At 32.1% G+C, this 18,292-nt stretch overlaps 1 protein-coding gene across 2 annotated transcripts in view; it reads left to right on the top strand.

Annotated features, from left to right (window-relative positions):
* KIFAP3 (kinesin associated protein 3) overlaps nucleotides 1-18,292 on the top strand; it is a 148,523-nt gene that overhangs the window by 115,996 nt on the left and 14,235 nt on the right. For both annotated transcript variants that reach the window (XM_055582209.1, XM_055582210.1), the window contains exon 19: nucleotides 4,178-4,277. In XM_055582209.1, the coding sequence (XP_055438184.1) occupies nucleotides 4,178-4,277 (100 nt within the window). The remainder of the gene's footprint in view (nucleotides 1-4,177; nucleotides 4,278-18,292) is intronic.

Raw genomic sequence — 18,292 nt, 5'->3', positions numbered from 1 at the left:
ACCATAAAAAATGCTGAGCACTGAAGAATTGATGCTTTTGAACTGTGGCATTGGAGAAGACTCTTGAGAGTCGCTTGGACTGTATGAAGATCCAACCAGTCAATCCTAAAGGAAATCAATCCCAAATATTCATTAGAAGGACTGATGCTGAAGCTGAAGCTCCAATACTGATGCGAAGAGCTAACTCATTAAAAAACACCCTGATGCTGGGAAAGATTAAAGGCAGGAGGAGACTGGGATGACAGAGGATGAGATGATTAGATGACATCACCAACTCAATGGACATGAGTTTGAGCAAGCTCCGGGAGATGGTGAAGGACAGGGAAGCCTGGCGTGCTGTAGTCAATGGGGTCACAAAAAATCAGACATGACTGAGCAACTGAACAACAATTTCCTGGTCATTAGTATTGCCTTCTGTATTTTCCAACAGTTAAATATGTCAAAACGTATCTGTTTCTTTCTTGCCATTTTTTTAAAAATGAATCTTTGTTTTGTTATATGAAATAGGAATATATTTAACATTTTTATAATTACATTATTTTTTTCTTAGTCTAAATTAATTGTGGTTGTAGTTACTAATTCCCTTCTGTTATGAAATTGCTGCTGTTTGCTTTAATACTTTTACCCACAGAGGAAGTATATTATAATCTGTAAAGCTGTTTTGCTATTCTCATTGTTGTTCAGTCACTAAATATGTCCAACTCTTAGTGACTCCATGGACTATGGACTTTGATTCCTTGTTGCTATCTTTGAACCAGTGAGGTAAAGTAGAAGCCTGAGAAGGACACTCCTGAATTTATATGAATACATGATTTCAATCAACAATGCATAATTCCTTTCCAGTATTTCTATAAAAAAATTATTAATTTCGGATACAGAATACTGAGAAACAGATAGTTCCAAAGAAGTTAAACTGCTTGTATTGAAGATTTAAGATATAATTTAACTTCTGTACTTCATTCTAATGAAGAATGATTACTCATACATTCAGTTCAGTTCAGTTCAGTCACTCAGTTGTGTCCGACTCTTTGCGACCCCATGAACTGCAGCACTCCAGGCCTCCCTGTCCATCACCAACTCCCGGAGTTCACTCAAAACTCACGTCCATTGAGTCGATGATGCCATCCAGCCATCTCATCCTCTGTCGTCCCTTTTTCCTCCTGCCCCCAATCCCTCCCAGCATCAGAGTCTTCCCAATGAGACATGAGAGTTACCTAAATTTTGTCAAGTCATTAAAGGGCAGTGTACAAGGTGTAGTTTATTGAATGAATTGCAATGTCTTAAAATTATTAGAAATTAAGTTCAGAAGTATAAATTTACCCTTTTTTATTCACATAGTATCAGGCTTATTTTTTACTAAACTTAACTGTATTCTAGGCCTATAAAATTTCTTAAACTAGCTATATTCTGGGTTTATAAAATTTCTGGCTGAATCTTTAAATTCAGTTGTTTTTTTTTTAGTATCATCTCTGTTTGATGAAAGCCCTGTTTGTAGCTTCCTGTATTCCATTTATCCTTTTTACTCATTTTTCCCTTTGAAGACAATGAGAACTTTAAATCAAAATGAAGATGTTGAGAATTTAACAGTAGTTTTTCATTTAATTTCTTCCTCATCTGGTTCACCTCACTAGATCATGTTTCATGTAATATAAACTTTTAAAGTATAATTCAGGTATTATTTGGTTGTATTTTTATCTGAGTGTTATATTTCTGAGTGTTAGAATCTTTTATTCTCTGGCATGCTGACTATCTTTGTATTCATTTTCAATGTGTGGTATACATTTTATTTTGGCATTTTACTTTGCTTTGTTCTCTAAAATTGGCAGATTTCATAAAACCTGATCTGTAATTATTTGGTTTTAATTTAACAGAGAAACTTGTTGATTTTTGCAGTGTTAACCTTGTTAATTTTAGCCAGACCTTAACAGAGTCTTAGATGGATAGAAAATATTTTTTTTAGCTGCTTAACTTTCAATCTGTGGTGTCTTGGCATTCCCATAATTTTGTTTTTGTAACTTTTTTGTGTTTAGCTGGTCTTTTAGTTTATAGAATTTTCAGCTTTTAGAGGGCACAGAAACTAGACTAAATATTACACACTTTTAAGCTTCCTCTTAAGTATTTTAAATTTCCTAAAGTAATAAGGTAAATACCAAAGGTATGATTAACAATTCAACAACTAAATACCAATACAAGTCTTTAATATATGGTATACAGCAAATAGTGAAAGTCACTCAGTCATGTCTGACTCTTTGTGACCCCATGGACTATACAGTCCATGGAATTCTCCAGGCCAGAATACTGGAGTGAGTAGCCTTTCCCTTCTCCAGGGAATCTCTCAACCCAGGGATCAAACCCAGGTCTCCCGCATTGCAGGTAGATTGTTTACCAGCTCAGCCCCAGGAGAAGCCTATATATCCATATAGCAAATGGATAGTGTTATGGAAATACAAATTATTTTTACTTATTCATTTGCAAGCTCTATTAATTTTACCATATACTTGATTTTTAATACCCTTACTCTTAAACAGATTTTATCATTAATTCCCAACTGTCTATTGATACTAAAATCAATTACACCTCTTCCTCCCTCCCTTCCCAACTGGGACCTTCTAACCTCTGCAGAACACAGTAATCCATCTATAGCTTTTTCACCTCCAGCACTCATTTGACACATAAATCCCTTCCTGTTATATAGTCATTTATTAATAAAATATATTATTTAATTGCATCATAAGTGTCTGTTTTATATTTCACTTAACATAAAACTCCTGAAAACAGAAATTGTGTATTGTAATTTTTTCCACAGGACCTAGCAAAGTATTATTGCATGTGGTAAGTGTAAAATCATCATCTCATTACTAAATAGCTTGCTTACTGTGTGCCAAATTTATAAACAATGTTGTGGATACAACCTAGCCAACATTTACCTAGAGGTCACTTGCCAACTCAGAATACTTTAAACTTTAGAAAGTCTCGGAGCTTTTCAACTAGTAATTACAAGAGCCATATAGGACAGCCCTGAAGCCATTACTGAGATCCTTTTTCCTCAGATTCTTCTTATTCTTAACTTATACATAATTCTATCAAAAATAGGTTATCTGAATTCTTAGATTGGAGCAAATGGGAAAGCAGTATCTAAAATCAGCAAGAAGTAATAATAAATTCTTAGGTTTAGGAAAAGGAGCATTTTATAAGCAAAGAAATAAGTACTAAAAAGCATGGTAGTGTAACCATTTAGTATAGATAGTCCAATATATCTCATAACCTAGGGCATTACTATATTATGGTTGACGTTTATAATGAAGATTGAGTTATCAAGAAGTTTTTAAATTATATTCAGTATACTTTGTAAAAACACAGTGAATGTAAAATGTATTTACTTTACAAAATTATATTACACACACACCAAAGTGTGTGTGTCTGTGTGAAGCATTGCTTATATAAAAATTAACTTATTTGAAATATATAATTCCCTGATCATGCTACACAAATGAAGCTGCCCGCATATAAAATGTGGAATATATTAGAGTGTTGCTCTTTACCAAAACCATGCTATTTAATGTCTGTTCTATTTCTTTACTCATTCTCTTTCTTAGCCTGAAAGGCTTATTGTTCCTCTCTATCCTTTCTCACCCCCTATCTTTTGTTGTCTTTCCACAAAACTATAAGCTCCTTGAAGGCAGAGATCATGTCTTATTCATCTGTGTGATAAAATAGTACTGCAACATAGGTAGGTTTAGTAGGTTTAGTTGCTCAATCATGTCTGACTCTTTGCAACCCCATGGACTGTGGCTTGCCACGCTCCTCTGTCCATGGAATTTCTAGGCAAGAATACTGGGGTGGATTGCCATTTCTTTCTCCAGGGGATCTTCCCTATCCAAGATTGAACCTGATGTCCTGCATTGCAGGCAGACTCTTCACTGACTGAGCCATGAGGGAAGCCACTGCAACACAGTAGATGCTTAATAAATGTGCAGAACACTTATGTATGTATGCTATTCATTCACACTCTCAGAGAGAACGGAACATCATGCTAACATTTTTCTTCTGGATTAAATATACTGGATTAAATAAATATTCTGGATTAAAAAGGTTATTTTCTATTGTGTTACTTAATAGAATAGTTTCCTTTTTATTCCCTACAAAGATGTTTCATTAGTTACTATTTTCTTTCTAGATGGATTAGTTGCCTCTGAAGGAGCCATGAGTCCAGATTTCTTCAATGATTATCACCTTCAAAACGGAGATGTAGTTGGGCAGCATTCATTTGCTGGCAGGTAAACAGTCTTCCAAGAAAAATCTAGTATATGGTGTTTCCCTTGATTTTAAAAAGCTAAAATTCTCTCATCACTTCCTGTTTTTCTTTTTCCATTAAAGAGTAAAACAAATCCTGAATATTTTCAAGAACATGCTTGTTTGATTTTAAATTAACTTACAAAGTCACATTTATCCATATAAAAAATGAAGATATCACAGTTCTAAGAAAAAAAATATATATATTTTTTCCTCAGTTTGGAAAATATAGGCTGTCTGTTGAAATAGGCAGTACTTTTGACAGATTAATGATGCAGGTTATTTCATGTTTTCCAAATCCTATAAAATAAGAACACAATACATGTATTTTAACAATTATTCAAACACCATTGTTTTTAAAAAGTTGATGTTCTGATTAAATTAAGGACTTTTCCTCCTTGCATGGCATTCAGATAAAATATTTAAGGAAAAAACCTGGCATGCCAGCTCTGTTGTACAATTATAATAAAGTTTCCCCCAACAGATACTCTGCTTCATTACTGGTCTCCTAGACTTTTAAAATCTTGCCAGAAACTGTAAATAATAGTTTTCCCTTCATAGCATTACTAAGGTATAATACTTTAACTTAGGATGATTATTGCAATTTCACATTAAAATGGTCCAAAGAATAGGTGTAGTCTTTTTACCCTTAAGACTATTTTTTTCTTTATTGATTTAATTTTCTCTTCTAAAATTACATATTTTATTAACATAAATATTTCTGTATGGAAAATAAGAATACAGTGTGTGTTTAAGAATACAGTTCCATGTTCACCTGAAACTATCACAACATTGTTAATTGGCTATACCCCAATGCAAAATGTTTTTGGTGTTAAAAAAAAGTTAAAAAATTAAATTAAAAAAAATTCTTTTAAATACAGTTATGACCAGTGTGTTATAACTCTTGAATCATCACTTTATATTAACCATTTTAATTCAGTAGTAAAATTCTTAAAATAGCAGTTACTCTTACTGCATGTAATTCACAATGATATGTTCTGTTTTAGTCTATTCTGTTTTTGAAATGCAGATTGCGACCCACTGTATTGGTTTCACAATTCACTGATGGTCATGACAAAATTTAAAAGCATAGTGGAAAATACAGGAGTATTTTATGAAATGCAGTATCCTTATGGGTAGTTCAGTAGCCATTAGTGAACTTTAAATAAATAATAATACTTTAGAAATTGTTTCATCGGTGCACTGGATTGTCATGGTAAGAAACTACTTGCCTTAGGGAGAAAAAATTAAACATGATTAAATACCAGAAAGCCTATGGCTTTTGACTACTTCTGATGTTATAATTAGAGATTCTATTTAATTATTATAACTAATATGTTCCATTTTATGACAGTTCACTGTACAAATGTTTTCTGAAACATAATTAGAAAAGGAAGAAATTATTTTGCTATATAATCCCAATGTTTATATTGAAGATTTTTGCTGAAAGCATTTAAGATTAATTTTTCTGCCATTTATGTTTCACTATGGACAAAACATTGCTTTTGTGTCTCCTGCATATACTTCCAGCTTAAAAAAAGCAAACTAACCATGCATTACTTATTTGAGAAAGACCTAATGTTTTGTATAGTTATATGATTTTTAAGAACCTGATTGTATGTTTTGAGAGATGGCTATGCTCCCTGACTAAGTTTTGTACTGTGTCCAAAGATTTCAGAATTTCATTCCTCAGTTCTGTTAACAAGTTTCTTTTTATAAAAAGACTTAGGGAAAATTCTCTTACTTTTAGTTCACCTTTAGTTCTTTTTCAACATTAAAAAAACATAAGTAGCTTCTTTCACATCATAAAAGACATGTGACGGTAACATTGGCTTAAAGGATTAGTTAATAAAACTTCATGTAGACTATATATTTTTTCAAATTAAAAAAAATGGTATACTTATTTATTTTAATCATTTTCAATTGAGATTTCCCTTTAAAAAGAACTTCCCCTGAGAAAGTTAAGTCTTTCATCTCTTGTCTTTTTTAATTTTTCAGGCCATAAATATAGTAACTATATCATTTTCTCTTTGAATTTCCAGAAGAAATAATTTACAGTGAATTTCCTCAGTTTTTTTTGTAGGTAACAGATCAAGTAAAAGGAGACTCTAAATTTTATCAACAGAGATACAAAGAAAGCTTATAATATAGCCAAAAACTCCTAGTTATTCTTTGCTACATTGTTTTATTGATCCTCTGTAGACTCATTTACTGTGTTATGCAATTATTTTTGGTTGGTTAGGATTGTCTTCTAATGGGATTCCTATGTTGTTCTTTGTAGTAACTATGGATTCAGTCTGACTTAGTTTTTTAATTCTACAAATATTTTATTTTAAATTGCTCCACAATTATTCACATATTTTGGCATGATAATTTAGATGTATGATGTCCCAGATGTGAAATTTTAAACTAATGGCTACCTTTAGGTTTCTGAGATCTAATAGGTAAATATAAAACCTATTAGATCAAGTATGATTGACTTAAAATAATATTTTTGAAATATTTCATTTTAATTGATTTTAAGCAAAGTGGGATTTAAAAAAAAATGTAAACAGAAGATGTTGAACTCTTATTCTTCATCTCTACTGTTAAAATGAGAATAAACAGACTTAATGAACAACATGAAGAATTTGGGTTAATTATGAAAGAAAAATATCTTGATTAAATTTTAAATACTGAAAAAGCTGATTTTAAGAACAGGAGATGTCTATTTTGAGAAGTTTTTTTTCCTTTAAATGAGGAAAATTGTCCACATGACTTAAAAATTCATTCCCTGTTCATCATATGTCTTTGATTAACAAGCAATGTCAAGTTAATTGGAATAGTAATAATTTTTAAAATAATATATAAAATGTGAATGTTTATAATTACAAATGTTTTTAATGATTTGAGAACATGAAAGAGTATGACAGTGCCAAGTGGCATGCTGTTCAGCCAGTACTCGTGACTTTTCAGTCTTTGTGGGTTTTTAACATGTCAGTTTTAGTGGGTTCGGGTGAAGTATATGATCCCAAATTTCTGCAAGGTAAAGAATAAATTTCTAATTTGTATAAGAGTTTTTTTTAAATTGTTCAGAAAAAAATTATTTCTTTCTAAAACGACCACATTTCATAATGTGATAAATCTGTTAAAATGGGGAAACTGAGTCAAATTTAGAGACTGATTTAAACAGTTCCAATTGTATGTTTCTTAAAATCTAAGTCAGGGTGCCCTTCTTAATATGAATGTCTACATTTGTGTAATACAGCAAGGCAGTTTAATTGGAAACCAGTGAAAATTGTTAAGCTCATCCATCCTATTCTACAAGAGGGACATGGTGTTTGATAAAATACATACTGGCAGTTAGCGAATCCCGAGTTTTAGACATGTGTCACTATCAGTTTGAACCTCTTGCCACCAGAATTTCCCAACATTTAGGGGGTAATGTAAAATATATTAGGGCTCCAAGGCATTAGCTATTGGGTTGCCATTCCCAGAGGGTCAGATGTAAATCTTGTGCTCCCAAAACCTGAACTGGTATTAGAAAGTAAATTGGAACTTGCTATTGAAGCTAATTAAAAATAATAGGAGTAAGACTGGCTTTTTTCCCCCCTTATATACAATGTATCTGTACCATATTTTTGAACCTTTTTTTTTATTATTATAACTCTTACTTTTCAAGACTAACAAGAACCTCATGTTGAGAATTTTTAAACTGCTTCCAGCTTTTACAAATCAGTTTTTGTTGCAGTAAAAATGGTCCATTTTTCTTTTATAGGAATCCAATTTTCATAAACTGGAAAAAAATTTCAGGGACTGCTTGGATTTCCTTGGGGCTTTGAAAAATATTTTTCAGAGGGCCTGGAGTTCTTCTTTGTGGTTGGCACAATGATGTCACTTACTGATGGTTTCACTAAAGTCAGAGATGAACTAGATGTGTGAATTATCTGAGCCATCTGATTCTCACACTTTCATTTTCTCTGTGTGTGCCTGCTTCTTTTTTCCTCTTTCTTAAAATACTTGGCCATTAACTTTTCTGTTCATTATATATATGTTTCACAAATATATTTTTTATTCTGTTTTCTCTAATTTATTTTCTTTAAAACATTAAATCATTGTTGAAATGTTAGTCATTTGCACAATTTTAAATGTTAGTTGTACAATTTTAAAAAGTACTAGATAGGACTAACACATTATTTTCTTTCTATGTAAGTAGTAATCTTTTATCAAAATTTGTAAATGTATAATTTTTCCTTCCTATGAAACTCTATGTAAAATTTTGACTTATTCTTTAGCTATAAGGTCACCTTCATTATACTCAACTATTTAACTCAGTTATTTCACTTGAGAAAAGCAACCTTAAAATTCAGTATTCCCTGTCTAAAAGGCATTGTGTAGTATTAATATTTACTGCCCTTTGTATTCGGAGAAGGCGATGGTACCCCACTCCAGTACTCTTGCCTGGAAAATCCCATGGACGGAGGAGCCTGGTAGGCTGCAGTCCATGGGGTAGTGAGGAGTCGGACACGACTGAGCAACTTCACTTTCACTTTTCACTTTCATGCATTGGAGAAGGAAATGGCAACCCACTCCAGTGTTCTTGCCTGGAGAATCCCAGGGACAGGAGAGCCTGGTGGGCTGCCATCTATGGGGTCGCACAGAGTCGGACACGACTGAAGCGACTTAGCAGCAGCAGCCCATTGTATTATTCCTTGAATTACATATTAGGATATTATGTTAAAGCAGTTATACAAAAGATAAATCAAATTATTATCTATATTACAGCCCTTAATTTGGCAATTGAGAAATTATCATATATTGAGATAAAATTAAATATGCTTATAAAATCCCTTATTTGATAAGTCCTCTACAAAGTTTTAATTGATAAACCAAACTCTTCCATTTGTTCTAGTATAAGTTTTAGTGACCTTCATTACTGTGGCAGTAGTATAGAAATTATATCGAAGTATCAAAAGAAATGAAAAGAACCTCATAGAAATATTTTCTTTGATAGATATTGAGACCAACCATTTGCTCTGCAGCATTTTAAGAACTAAATAAATTATTATGAAATACTTATTAAATCTTTTAAAGATAATCATTAAAATCACTGCTTTATTAAGTATGTAACTTTTTTGTTCCTAATTTCTTTCCCTATAACTTTTTCTCAGAGGAGAACATGCTTCATGAAGTCTTTAAAAAAACTTCTAACTTTAGTAATTTTTCCAGTCATGATGAATACAAATAAAGCAGCCAGTTTTCATTTTCACCTATCAGTTGCAAAATAATTTTTAATGCTAATATCCACACATGGGAGCAAAGAGGTTCTGTGATGCACCTCTTGTGGGCATTTAAATGGACAAAACCTCAGTGAACTATATTTGGTAACAGAAAACAGAAGCCTAAAATTCCCTAACTCTGTAATTTCTTTTCTAAGAATTTATCCTCAGGAAATAATCAGAGATAAAGACTGAGTAAATAATTGTGTGTCAAAGAAAATAGATTCATTGAGTGTAGTGAGATCCACTTACCTAATTGTGGAATAAATGTTATTATTGTGAAGTTTTCTAATACTTGATCTTAGCTGTATTGAAGTTGGGATATTTGCAAGAATTGCTTTTCAGCTTAAATGGAATTTTGTTAAATCATGATTAAAACATATACAACAGAATCTAAACCATGGTCTTGGGTAATAAGACAATATCCTGTTTACTTTTAAAAGTTACTCCTTTTCAGGGTGTATGATTTGATCTAAACATATCCAAACCTGTGCAAATTTTTATTATAATTATATTCAGTTGTCCAAATGACATTATTTTAGCATATATAAACATGTTATTTCAGGCTCAGTAATAATTGCTATAGCTAAGTATAACCAGTAGAAATAATTTTAAGTTCTTCCCATCTTTATTAACCAATCAGAAATGCATGGTAAAATTTCTTGAAGTGAATAAAACTATTTATAGGAAATAATACTCTGTGATAGGTAAAATTCCATCTTAGGTAATGAAATGGTTAATTAGTGGATAGTGAAAACAGGAGACCAAGAGTGGCAATAGCTATTTGACAGTTCTGATGAGAGAAGCAAACCAATGCAAACAAATGTTTTCTTAAGCATGAGACTCTTGCTCTAACACAGTCCTTACATTAAATCACATTACATTTTTTTCTCTCTAAATACTCTCAACAATTATGCCAGTTATTTATTTTTTTTTAATCTCAGAAGATGGAATGTCTTAGGAGCCTTCTAAGAGTTTCAAAGAATAAAATTTAAGGAACTTTTTTGTCTACATCTTATTATACAAATACTAATAACTTGCATGTAGCTAACATTTGGGCTTCCCTGGAGGCTCAATGGTAGGAATCCACCTCAATCCCTGGGTCAGGAGGCTCCCCTGGAGACAGAAATGGCAACTCCAGTATTCTTGTCTAAGAAATCCCATGGACAGAGAAGCCTGGTGGGCTACAGTCCATGAGGTTGCAAAAAGAGTTGGATACGACTTAGAAACTAAACTAAACAACAACAAGAAAGCTAACATTTATTTCATCATGTGTCTCATTTGATCATCAACAGTGTGTAAGGTATATAGGGCAAAGTAGTATTGACCCTGTTTTAACAAATGTAGAAATTAAGGCTCAGAGATTCTTAGTATTACACCATTACTGCCTCCAAATGGCAAGCTGATATGTTAGTCTAACAGTGAACTATGCTTTAGAAAGTTTAGAGTAAATGTTATTAAAATTCAGAGTAAGATATGCAGATTTTGTTGTATAATACAGTATATTGTTTACTTATTTTGCATTAATACACTGTATATGGTTTACTGAAAATTGGTGTTTAGATTTCTTGGAGACAAATTGCTAAAATTTATTAACACATCAAGTAACTAGTTCACTGCCATTAAACTGTGTTAAGTAGTTCATTAAGTTCTCTACAGATTAATCCAGTTGAACAAAAAATGAGGATAAAATGAGTGGGATAATCTCAGTCTACAAGGATTAATGTCTCCAGCAAATCTTTTATTTAGCTAATTAACCAATGTAAATGTTTATATACATGATGCTATTGTATTATGCCTATAAGTGAATCCTTATATATTAGTCTTAGTTGACTTCTTTGTTAAGCCTTTTTAATAGAGAAAACTTCTTTTTAACCTTAAAAAAGGCAAAGGAATTCAATTCAGTTCTACTGCTTTGGATACTAATGATTTGCATTTCCCAAGGAAAATTGAATTACGTTTTATTAGTAAATTGGGCCTATAATTTTTAAGGCCAGATTTTATTAGATTATCACACATCAGCATTAGCAAATTGTAAACTTTACTGAAATACAGAAATTCAAGCCAAAAATCAAGACTTAAAATACTGGAAACCTGGGAAGATATTTTATCCTAGAAAATTTATACTGACTTGAAAAAAATATTTTAAGTGATTTGCTTTCCTTTGGAAATTTAGGAGCAAGAGAAGTTGGCTGCAGAACTGCTCTCATCAAATTCTTGTTAATTTTCAGTCTGGTGATCTGAGCTTGGGTTTTGGAGGCAGGCATGTTAGCTGTGTGTAAAATCCAAAGATCCTCCCAAAGAAAACCAAATTTGTTGTCTCTTTATTGGGACTTTCATTTCGGAGAAGAATTTCAGTATAATTGAGTCTATAAATTTAATAAGTAATCTGAATATGACTAGATCCTATAAAAATGTTAACACATCAATTACTGTGTAGTTTTGTACCAGAAGAAATGACATGGGAGTTCATCCAGTCATGACTAGGAACTTAATTATATCACCACCATTTAAGTGTGATTATCCAGTGTTAAAGTTCATTCATTTTTATATGTATTAATAGCATTTTTGTTGGCTGTACAGATATACAGAAATGAGTTATAAATTTAAAAAGAAAGGAGAAAGCCCTTAAGCATGGATGACTGCTTTTATGATAAATTTGACCAATAAAATGCTCTTTTTTTTTTAAATGAGTTTTTTTAAGAGAATAGGATACACATTACAATTATAAAGACTTGCTTATTCATAGTCTAATGAGAATTTTTAAATTATAAGCAATTTGGTTGATAAGCACTACCACCCCTCCAGAAAAATAAAAGAGAAAAGAAAATAGAGCATGTCATCTTTTATTTCCCTTAAGTCTGGATCCAGTGAATCTGAGCTTACTTCTAAACTTAGGGGTCGGTTTGTCTAGCCTGTGTTTTGATTGATTTAACAATGTGATTTAAAGTATTTACAATTAATTGTTTTGAAAGCCCCTGTATTAGAAACGTGAACCAAATTTTTTTTTCTTAAATAATTTTTTAAAATAGATGAAACTTAGAGCCTATAGGTTTTTTAGTGTAAAGTTAATTAATTCCCATATTCTCCATATTGCCCGTAGACCTTCCAGATGTGCTATTACAAATAGCTCACCCCTCAGATATGAGCCATATGGCTTCTGTAAACTGATTTGCACTTATTTTGAATAGGGATTGTACAGATTACAGATGAATTATTAAAGTAAATGTATATTGCCAAATAAATCTAATGGCAAAATATTAAACTGTAGTAAATGAGAAAGGAATGTGCAAATGAAGACTTGCCTGTTTTAATAAGTTTAGTGGTTACGTTCTCAGTTTCAACCAAAAGAAAAGAGTTTCTTTTTTTGTTTATTTGTTATTGTGTGTGTGTGTGTGTGTTTTAAAGTCTATAAAACTGCTTACAGAAGTATCTAAGACAAAAACAAGGAAATATAATGTTCTAAACTCAACCGGTCCAAACCACTTGAGCTGCTATGACAGCTCATAAAACTGAGAGTAGTTTTTAACTGGGCTCTGTTTTACATTGCCAAAGTGAATTTTCCTTGCAGGAAGTAGCCAGAGGGTTTATTTGGTTTCCAGTCCAAGGCTTTGATCTTTCTGTACTGTCACATCTCGAGTTACATAGCCCTTTTTCACTGCAGTAAATCTGCAACCGTTAATGAGAATAAAATTTCCTCCTCCTTACTGGTCGCATGCTGTTAAATGCCAAAACACAGCCAACTGCATATTTGCAGATTTCAGCTACAGTGTATGAAAACAGGGCAATCAGTTTAATCTTGTTGTCTTTGTAATTCCTTTTATTGGTCGTTCTTCCTTTCTAAGTGACCTATTTTATCAAGTAAGTGGTTGCAAGGCCAAACCTGGGAGAAAGATTTAGAATGTTAATAAGCTGAGAGGAGAAAGGTGTGCATGTGAGGAGGGGCAGGGTGAGGGAGTGACTGCACATGCGCATGTACTACCATCAACGTTCAAATTAGGTCTAGTTTAATGCTCTTGAAAGCTCAAACCTCTCCTTCTCCGCAAATAAAGAAGCTAGTTTTGTATTTCTTGGATTATGTTGTATATTCAGTTTCAACATAAATTTGCGCTTAATGAGTTTATTTAATAAGTCAGAACATTATTTTTCACTTTTGAATTCAGAGAAGATTTCATAGTATTTAAAGGATTTCAAAAAACTTGACCTCTACATTGTAAGAGCTATTCTTACATCATTTTAGGTATCCACCGAACCATCTTACTATATGGGTCCTTACAAATACTGGAAATGCTATAAATATCTGTTGAATAAATCAGTGGAAATTCAAAATCACATTTAAGCAAACTGAATCTTATACATTGTTAAACATATACATCTTCATAGTGAAGTACAATAAAGTCACATTTATTTTTTGCTACAATGAAACCCCCCCAGTTGAAGCATTAATCATTTGATTCAGTTAATATATATTGCTAAATTTATTTTTCACTTAAACCTATTATCTTTATTACTGACTTATTTACTGGTTGGTAGCTGGAACTTATCTCTGTCAAGAAATTCACTTTTAGAATGCCAATTTAGATGATGGGCATTGATAAATATATTTTATTAATATTATATGTTTACATAGATCACATTATACATAAATATGACATGTTCTAAAATATATAAAAGAAATCTGCTTCTGGTTTCTCACCAATGAAGTCAGTTTCTGTTATGGCCGTTTGTTTTCACAAAATAAATTATTTCTATTTTCATCAGCAGTGTGTAATACCAGTTCATTGATTTATATAACTGTCATAAAAACAACAATTGAAAAATATGTTGAAGCACAGAATAAGATTCTAAATTGGGGAAGTAGAGTCAGATCTTCTGATAAAACAGAGGACCCACTTTGGGTAAAGTGCCTGTTAGTTACCCCAATAAGAGGAGAAGGGTAAGAAAAAAGAATGGCTTGAAAATTTTAAGAGAAAGGGATGTATAGCACTACCCTTGCCTTTTCAGAAGATATTTGATATAATGTAGAAATGTTGAACTTTAAAACTGTAGCTTGTGCTTTTAGAATTAGTGTTTCCAAATAAGCCTATCTACGTGTAGTTAGACTATAACATGAAAGTTTGCATGTGGGAAAAAAATGATGGAAACTAAGGCAGAATTTTTGGACTCTGTATTTGAGGGTATTGGGGGCTGTTAAGTAGTTTTCTTCTTTGTTTTTCTACTACTATTAAATCTGCATCAGACAGTCCATAACCCATTCAAAATTCTGGACATGAAAGTTCACAGAAAATTCCTGCACAAAACAATTTTTTAAAGTTTTTGTTGGTCTTTAAAAAATGAAAGAAAAATCTTAAATGAGTGAAACTGCTCCAAAAAGTTCATTTCTATAACGTAAACCATCCAGTTCAATTTTAAATGAAATTGCTAGAATGGAACAGAAACATGCAGGCTTCAATGCCATACAGACTTAGTCTTTATTCTAATTGTATTATTTAAAATGTTATTCTCTAAAGTTGTTTCAAATCTGTCTATAATTTGAGATATGCTGATTAATGATAATGTGGCATTTATTGAAATATATTTACTGAGTGCCAGACAGTATGCTAAGTGCTATTATTATATCCCTTCTCTAATTTGATCTTCACAACAACTCAGAAGGAGACATTAGGAAAACCAAAGCTTATTGAGTTAAGCAGCTTGCCCAAGGTTATCTCCTTACCTCCAGGTGTCTATTCTTACTTTTACTCCACCTCACTCTCTTCCCTCTATTACAGTGAAGAAAGTGCCTTTTTCTTCAAAGTCCAGTTGATTCATTTCTCTTGGAACCCCATCCCTTCTTGCCTTCCTGAGGTCTTCTTTCATGTCATCATTCTTCTCCCTTCTACTAAATCATTCCTGTCTGCATATAAACTCAATGTGGAATCTCCAGTTAAACTCCTTGCCCCAACATCACATTCCAACCTCTACCCATTTCTCATTTCTCTTCATACAGTACATCTCAAAAGACTCCCATTCACTCTTCTGTTTCTCCAGTTTTGTCCAGAACACTCGTGAGCTTCAAATTGCCAAATCCATGGACTGTTCTCGTCTTTAACTCTCAGCAGTGTTTGACACACATGTCCAGGCCCTGCTTTTTGAAACTGGCCCTTTTTCAGCTTTCAAAGCACCCCATTTAACTTTCCTCCTAGGATCTTCTCCATTCCTTCCCAGTGTTCTCTGCTGGATAAGCCACTTCCTTTTCACCACTAAATGCTGGTTACTGTAGAACTTCGACCCTGTTCTCTATCCCTATCAATTAGGGGAGCCCTCTTCTCTAACTGCACCCACTACATAGATAGAGGGTTTCATCCAGATCCCATGTCATTAAATGTTAATACTATCTAAAGGCTTGTATTTTTATCTGATACCTCTCCTCTGAGCACCAGCTTTATTCTTCTATTTAATATAACCAATTGAATGTTTAGTAAAATCATGAGACTTAACTTTTGGTTTCCCACATGCAAATAGGTGCCTGCTCTAATCTTCCACTTCAGCAAATGTCACCGTCAACCAAAATTCAAGCCATAAACTTTGGAGTTTCCCCTGGTTCCTCCCTTTTCTTCATTATTACCACTATCTCCAGTGCAAATCATCTGTAAGTCCTGTTGTTTTCATTACTAGACTGTCTCAAACTTGGCCTTTTCTTTCCATATTCACCGTTAGTACCCTAGTCCACGCCACCATCATCTGTCACCTGAACCATTCAAAGTAGCCTCCTGACTTCGTACATCTGTCACCTGAACCATTCAAAATAGCCTCCTGACTTCCCTGCTTCCATATTTACCTTCTCTTGCAATCCATTTTTTCCCCAGAGTAACCATTGTGATCTTTTTAAAATGTAAATAAAATCATTTCAAATACACAATGTGTAGTACTTATTAAATATATAATCAAGATGTATATATAGTATTATGTGCTTGTAATATAAAGTTGTTGGTAGGAGCCTAAGCTAAATAGGAAAATTTAGTAACCTACATAACATAAAAAACTGCCTTTTTAATTGTAGTAATTTGTATACATAAAGGTGATTGCCTTGACTGTTAAGATTAAGAAAATCTTAGTGCACATGTGTTACACTACCACATATCCAGTTGAATATACCTATACTGAAAAGTACCATCTATACTGAATGTAAGCTTTCTCTAGCTTTAAAAAATTGTCAAAAGAAGCTTTTAATGTCCCAATATTACAAGTTTTATATTAGTTTTCATTGTCAAATAGCCTATGTTTTGTAGAAACAAATTTTACCACATACTTAAAATGAATAAAAGGTTTTTTGATCTTGTTACTTTCTTATTATTGGGTCTTAACTAGTTGACCTGTTGATAATCAGTTTATCAGAAGTACAGATTATATACTATTGGAGATTATTTTATTTCCAAAAGATACTTTTAATTTTTACTTAAAGTTTCTGTGATGATGAATGAAAATAACTTTATAGAGTATTGAATAAAAATACAATTGAAGTAAGAATGTACATTTAATGTTTTATTTTTAACATTTAAAATTTATTTTATTCAGTAACCTTTTTAATTTAGAAATACTTGGATGGGCTCAAAGGATAGAAATCAATAAGAAATGATCTTTTTCCCATTGAGAAAGGATATCTATAGTTCAGGGTTAAAATATAGTTTTTTGAAATGACTTAAAGTATCCTATTTATTATTCTTTATTTCACTCTTTAAAAAGATTTTTAAAAGTAATAGTATTATCAGGCTTAGAAAAATAATTAAATAATTAATACTAAGTACAGTGTCAGTTTTTATATACCAGTGGTCATCTACATGTTCCTGCCAACATTTATATTGTTCTCACACCTTGGTTAAATGTGTGTGTGTGTCCCCATGACATAAATGTCTTAAACATTTTTTACTTGTCCTTAATCTTTAGACAAAACCAATTAATCATTAGAGAAGAATACCATAATATCTTAGACACTTTTTTAAGAGCATGCTATTTGTTAACTTCTGTTAACAAAAGATTATACCTTTAACATTTTCTTCCAGAAGAAAAAAGATAATCTAATGACAATATTATATGTCAATAATATTTCAAAACCAGAAAAAATAAAAATAATTTTTAAAGATATTGTGATGAATTTTCTTAGATAAATAAGTAAACAGATTAATATTTTTGCATTTTAACCTAAGCAGTGCAATATTTGGCAAAGAATTACATTATTATTAAAATACAACCTCCTGAGTTTTATATAGGCTGTTTAATAATACTGCTCCTTAATGGTCTGGTGATTCACTAGAATTTAGTTACTTCATTATAACAGTAAGCACTTTGGAGGGACTGATTCAGACAACAGCTTTTTGTACCTATGTAATAGAACACCTCTTTAGAAACATGTCAGTGTCCTACAAAACATAATTTGAATAGTGAGATTTGAAGAGATATTGTGTCAAAGAGCTTGATGTAAATGTTGCTTTCTGATGTCTCCTATCTCATGAGCAAAGGTTTACTCGGTAGAAAGCTTTCATTATACATAGTAAGGTAGATAGAGAAGGAAGGAGGTAGGTATAGTTAGGTAGATATTTCCAAGGAAACAAGAGAGAAAACAGTTTAGTCTTTGAACTTTTTTTAATGCTGATATCATAGCTGTTGATGAATTCTGAAAATTTTTAATTGAAAGAGTTTTAGATTTGTTAAAATGCATTAGATTTTCTCATTTTTAAAAAAAGGCAGTAAGCCTCCATTGA

Source organism: Bubalus kerabau, chromosome 5, assembly GCF_029407905.1.
Source record: "Bubalus kerabau isolate K-KA32 ecotype Philippines breed swamp buffalo chromosome 5, PCC_UOA_SB_1v2, whole genome shotgun sequence".
In the NCBI taxonomy this organism is placed as follows: domain Eukaryota; kingdom Metazoa; phylum Chordata; class Mammalia; order Artiodactyla; family Bovidae; genus Bubalus; species Bubalus kerabau.
Note: the sequence above shows the minus strand (reverse complement) of the source record. Positions and strands in the feature narration are given on the sequence as shown.